General features: G+C 32.5%; 1 protein-coding gene across 1 annotated transcript; it reads left to right on the forward strand.

Annotated features, from left to right (window-relative positions):
- Positions 1-1,067: 1,067 nt before the first annotated feature.
- Positions 1,068-2,248, forward strand: LOC114184521 (F-box/kelch-repeat protein At3g23880-like). The gene has a single exon (XM_028071828.1). It carries the CDS (start codon positions 1,175-1,177, stop codon positions 2,246-2,248), a length of 1,074 nt encoding a protein of 357 aa, XP_027927629.1. The 5' UTR covers positions 1,068-1,174.
- Positions 2,249-6,765: the final 4,517 nt, after the last annotated feature.

Consider the following 6,765-nt stretch of genomic DNA (forward strand, 5'->3'; position numbering starts at 1 on the left):
ATAATTATATAATATAGTTTTTTAAATATTAGAAATAGGGTCCATAAATAGAAGGATATAAAGAGAATAAAAAAATGATGCAGAAACTATTACAAAAAAAAAAAATCGAATGTGTATGGATCCACGTTGATAAATTCTAATTTTGTATTCGAATTTAAGAATTATAAATATATTTAACTATTAATTTAATATTAAACTATTTTTATTTACTCTTTTAAAATTAATTTATAAAAAGAAAAATATTTAATTAAATAGTTGTAATTTTATTTTCTTTTTCCACTTTACGTATAAAAAAATAAATATATGTAAATTATTTAAAGATGAAAGGAGAATATATAGTTACTTATAAGAGAATGAACGTAATTTCTAACTTTTAAAAATAATGAATAAAAGAAAACTAAAATTTTGTGGAAAGAAGAAAACAATCTTTCTTAAAACTTTAAATATTTGTTTTAATTGAGTATTTCGTTAAAAGCATTAATTATTGTAAATAATGCACTCTATTTATCTTAAATAGTCTAATAATAACATAAATGAGAAATTTTATATTTCTATGCAGTTAATATTAAATGGTCATTTATATTTGATATTTAGTGAAAGCGCGTGGGACTAAAATTTAAACGTCTTAGTTAGATCAACTCCTTAAAATGGTATTCTTCTTCCTTCTTAAACCATTTTTAATTCCAAGTTTTAACTGAATATATTATTATTTTTATTTATGTGCCTATGGAAAAAAAATAGAAATGAATTAATTAAACAGAATAAAATTAAAAGTGGGAGAGAGGCTTTTTGTATCTATTTATTTTGTTTAGATAATAGAAAAAGAAATGATGTTTATTTTTGTTTTAGAAAATACAAAAAGAAATGATGGATAAGAGTGATTAGAAAAATGTTGTAGTGTTAAAATTAGTGGCTGTATAAGTTTTTTTAATATAGGAGAATTGGTTAAAATGTGTAGAAGGAATTGAGATTCCTATTTATATACTCTTGCCCTTACATTTTTTAGAAAATTGAAGCGTGTGTTCCACATCTTCACTATAAAAGCTTCTTAAGCATAACATCTTTTCATCATCAATGTGACCATTTCTCTTTCCTTCTTATCTGTTATTTCATTTTCCAATCTGCACCTTTTTCTCAACAGTTAAACAATTGCGTGGGTTTTCCCTGCTCTACAATGTCTTCTACTCAGAATAGTTGTGTTCTTCCCGAGAATATGCTCATGGAAATTTTGTCATGGCTTCCGCTGAAGGAGGTCGTGCAATTGAGATGCGTTTCAAAAGTGCGGAACCATCTTGTCTCTGATCCTGCATTCGTGAAACTGCATTTTCAAAGGTCTCCAAAAAATACTCACATCTTATTGACCTTTGTAGATACCGCTGACGACGGAGCACAGGACAGGAATTATGCCGTAATTTGCCCTATACAAGATTTACTAGACAACCCATCATCCACCCTTGAAACTTTACATCGCAACAATCGCCCATTCAATCGCAGTTACACTGTCTTGGGTGTCTGCAATGGCTTAGTATGCTTACAGGATTCTTCTACTGAAGAGGTATTTTCAGAATACTGGTTTCGGATTTGGAATCCGGCCATAAGGGCCATGTCTAAAGACTCTCCACATATTCGTCTTAGAATCAGCGATTATAAAGATGTTTCCTGGTTTAGGTTTGGGTTTGGATATGATGAATGGAGTGACACTTACCAAGTTGTGTTCTTGGATAATAATAAGAATGAATCGCAGACACTGGAGGTAAGAGTTTGGTCTTTAGGAGATACTTGTTGGAGGAATACGTTAACTTGTGACCCTGTTCCTACTGGGTATGGAAGTCCTCGAACTTTCGGAATTTTTGTGAGTGGTACTTTAAACTGGTTAGCATTTCCCAAATTTTACCTTGATAATTCTGATGAAGTTAAAATGAATCAGCTTGAAATATTTTCTTACCATTTAAAGGATGAGACATGCAGATATTTTCCTATGCCTGATGGCATTTTAGAAGTCTATGTTTATGGTCCTGAGGTTGAGGTTTTGAAGGGTTGTTTGTGTCTTTTTCATCATTATGAATATAACTTAATTATTTGGCTGAAGAGGGAGTTTAACGATGAAAAATCTTGGTCCAAGTTACTGACTTTTAGTTATCAGGAATATGTCAATAATGAATTTCCATTAGAGTTGTCGATAATTTGGGAGGATGATGAGGTTCTGCTGCTTGCAAACACTTATATATTTAGAATAATGATAGAATGACACCCCAAAGTTACCACTTTCATGACCACCTTACGTGGCAGTAGGAATTAGATTTAAATTATTAATTTTTTAATTGAAAAATTAAATTGGCATCAGGAAGCGTTATTTCCCGCACACACGCGTGTAGTTCAGTTGCCACATTTCCCACACAGCAGTCCGCGCATTTGTGTTTTCGTTTTTGAAAAATCCTCCACCGCTCCACCTCTCCACCGCTCCTCCATTTCTCATTTTTCTTTCTCCAAAGCGCCCGCAGACACACAGAACCCTCTCCTTGCCTTCTTCCCGCACACACACCGCCCAAATAACCCTTCCTGAATCCCTCTCCCTCTCCCTCTCCGCTCTGTCTCCACCAACAGTTCGAACCCCTCCCTGCGAGAAACCCTAACCCTCTCCCTCTCCCTCTCCCTCTCCGTCTCCACCAACAGTTCGAGGCAACTTTTTCTGCTGTCGTTGCTCAATCCCCGAACCCCTCCACACTCCCAATTTCATAACCTAACCTATACTTTTCCCCAATGTCGACGCTCACCACCGCTGCTCCCACCGCTTATCCTCACCTGCCATTTTCTTGTTCACTCACTCACGCACTGATCTTCATCAACACCTCAACCTCCCTTCACTCAAAAATTGGTGGACGTTCTTCAGCAGCAGCAGCTTGCAACCCATACACAAGAAACATGTAACCTAAGACATAGTTTTTGGACAAATTAATTGTAAGGTATTTAAATAAATATACTATCCAACATGAATGGTGGGCCCCACTCTGTTCCCCCCTAGGAAGACAAACAATATTTCATTTCTTTCAATAAATTTGCACTTGATACTTGACAACAAAAATTGGTGGAAGTTCTTCAGCAGCAGCAGCTTGCAACCCATACACAAGAAATATGTAACCCAGGACATAGTTTTTGGACAAATTAATTGTAAGGTATTTAAATAAATATACTATCCAACATGAATGGTGGGCCCCACTCTGTTCTCCCCTAGGAAGACAAACAATATTTCATTTCTTTCAATAAATTTGCACTTGATACTTGACAACAAAAATTGGTGGACGTTCTTCAGCAACAGCAGCTTGCAACCCATACACAAGAAACATGTAACTCACGACATAGTTTTTGGACAAATTCATTGTAAGGTATTTAAATAAATATACTATCTAACATGAATGGTGGGCCCCACTCTGTTCCTCCCTAGGAAGACAAACAATATTTCATTTCTTTCAATAAATTTGCACTTGATACTTGACAACAAAAATTGGTGGACGTTCTTCAGGAGCAGCTTGCAACCCATACACAAGTAACATGTAACCCAGGACATAGTTTTTGGACACATTAATTGTAAGGTATTTAAATAAATATACTATCCAACATGAATGGTGGGCCCCACTCTGTTTCCCCCTAGGAAGACAAACAATATTTCATTTCTTTCATGTTGGATAGTATATTTATTTAAATACCTTACAATTAATTTGTCCAAAAACTATGTCCTGGGTTACATGTTTCTTGTGTATGGGTTGCAAGCTGCTGCTGCTGAAGAACGTCCACCAATTTTTGAGTGAAGGGAGGTTAAGGTGTTGATGAAGATCAGTGCGTGAGTGAGTGAACAAGAAAATGGCAGGTGAGGATAAGCGGTGGGAGCAGCGGTGGTGAGCGTCGACATTGGGGAAAAGTATAGGTTAGGTTATGAAATTGGGAGTGTGGAGGGGTTCGGGGATTGAGCAACGACAGCAGAAAAAGTTGCCTCGAACTGTTGGTGGAGACGGAGAGGGAGAGGGAGAGGGAGAGGGTTAGGGTTTCTCGCAGGGAGGGGTTCGAACTGTTGGTGGAGACAGAGCGGAGAGGGAGAGGGAGAGGGATTCGGGAAGGGTTATTTGGGCGGTGTGTGTGCGGGAAGAAGGCAAGGAGAGGGTTCTGTGTGTGTGCGGGCGCTTTGGACAAAGAAAAATGAGAAATGGAGGAGCGGTGGAGCGGTGGAGCGGTGGAGGATTTTTCAAAAACGAAAACACAAATGCGCGGACTGCTGTGTGGGAAATGTGGCAACTGGACTACACGCGTGTGTGCGGGAAATAATGCTTCCTGATGCCAATTTAATTTTTCAATTAAAAAATTAATAATTTAAATCTAATTCCTGCTGCCACGTAAGGTGGTCATGAAAGTGGTAACTTTGGGGTGTCATTCTATCATTATTCATATATTTAAACCGAGATTTTTGTGGTATAACACCAGATATAATAGAGTAGATGGGGATGAACGCTATAAGGATGACAAATGGTATCTTTTCTCTCATGAGTATGCTCACAGCTTGGTTTCTCCGTGTATGAATTAAGTTGTCTTAATTGATGTTGATAAGGCTATCACATCATATGAGGTTAAGGATGATATGAAGTTCCATAGTCTTTCTGAAAATGTATTATGAATTGTAGAATGTAAGTTGTCTTTCTGAATTATGTAATTCATGCTGTATTTTTAATTTTCCATTGCATAATTTTTAATCATTTTTAAATTATGCAACACATGATTAAATCCACCATGAACAAATTAAGGACACTTCTAGAGTTCATTGATATATTTTAATTTTGTGTCTTCAATTTAAAAATTAAAACATTTTTTACCATTAATTTAATATTAAATTATTTATATTCATCCTTTTAAAATTAATTTATAAAAATATAATTAATTAAATAGTTATATATATATATATATATAGTTATATATATAATTTAAAGATGAGAAGATAACTCGACGTAGAGTTACCTGGAAGAGAATAATGAACATGATATTTAACTTTTTAAAACAAAAAATAAAAAGGAAACCAAAATTTGGTAAAGAAGAAAATATTCTTTCTTACAACTTTAAATCTTTGTTTTCATTTAGTATTTCTTTAAAAGCATTAATTATTGCAATTAATACACTCTATTCATATTAAAGAGTCATGACATAAATTAGAAAGTTTGTATTCATTGTTCTTAAACATCTCAAAGCAGTTCCTTATAATGATATTCATTTTCCTTTTAAACCACTTTTAATTTCAAGTTTTAACAGAATATATTATTGTTTTTATCCGTGTGCTTATGAGAAAAAGATATTTGAAATGAATTAATTTGAAAAAATAAAACAAAAAGTGGGAAAGAGATTTTTGTATCTTTTGAAGTGATTTGTAGAATATTGTATTGTGTTCTTGTTCGCCTAAGTATATATAAAGGTAAATAAGTCCAGGCTGAGACATATCATATAGAGGTACATAAGTCCAGGCTGAGACATATCAAGTAGTCTTGGTTCTCACTATGCTTTTATTATTCAGATAATAAAGTTGACAATTGGTATTATCATATTTTTTTTTATTTTATTATTATCTTTTTAGATATTTTTGGTTTTTTAAATAAAATTAAAAAAATAAATATTTGATTTACATACTTATTATTTTGCAGATAAGTAAAAATATCAAAAAAATTAAGAAGAATATCAACAAAATTTGATTATCAAGTACAAATGTTTGGATGTTCTCTTTCTATGAGGATAACGTGACCTCGACGCAAGGGAATCTCGTAGGGCACTCCTCGTGTTGATATATCCTCTAATTTGATGTGTCATCATGTCCACTTTCAAAATGATTGGGATATCCCAAATGAAGGGAGTGTCTCTAAAGACACTCTGACACTCAAGTTACAAACGTGTTACACATAGGGATACATAACAAAATTGATTCTTCTCACATACCTTATGAATAATGACTATATATAGTACTTTATTGAATGGAATCGCACAAAGGAAAACAAATATATAACGAAGGGTATATGATAAAATGAAAAATACTTTGAGATCTAAGAAAACTTTTCAAATATGACCAGAATCAATGGTTGAGAAATAAAGAAAATTGTTTTAGCGAAACAAAATAGTTCTTCATAAAGAAAAAATTAATAATAATAGAGTAAAAAAGATAATTTTTTTATATTACGTAGTAAATTAAAAGTTTATGTTATTGAACACTTAAATTGGGAGTGTTAAATGTTCTCATGTGAAAAGAAAATATACAATCAATAAAAATATTCAAATAAATATAAATATTCAAATGTGAGACAAAAAAAAATATTTAATTGACATACATCATTTGAACATAATTGCACAAAGGTTATGATAAGATGAAAAATATATTGGAGATGCTAATGAATTTTATGGCAATTCAATTTTTATATACACACGCTTTCTATTTTTATTTTTTCTAATTGTTTGGCATGTCATGAAATTCAATATCATAAACCTTTGATTTACTAGGTAATATAAAAAACTTATATTCTTTATTATATTATTATTGATTTTTGTTTCACTTTAAGAACTATTTTGTTTCACTAAATCAATTTTTATTATCTCTAAGATCTTTTTCATCTTAATATACCCTTAAGTATATATTTCTTTCTTTTATGCGATTTCATTCAACGGTTTGTCAAATTGTTTCCATTTGATCACTTTTTAATATTTTATTTGTTTTTTTATCATGTATTGATATTTTTTATATAATTA

Source organism: Vigna unguiculata, chromosome 5 (assembly GCF_004118075.2).
Source record: "Vigna unguiculata cultivar IT97K-499-35 chromosome 5, ASM411807v1, whole genome shotgun sequence".
NCBI classification, from domain to species: Eukaryota; Viridiplantae; Streptophyta; class Magnoliopsida; order Fabales; family Fabaceae; genus Vigna; species Vigna unguiculata.

Coding starts and splice junctions, on each gene's coding strand:
- LOC114184521 (XM_028071828.1), top strand. CDS start 1,175: ATGTCTTCTACTCAGAATAGTTGTGTTCTTCCCGAGAATATGCTCATG.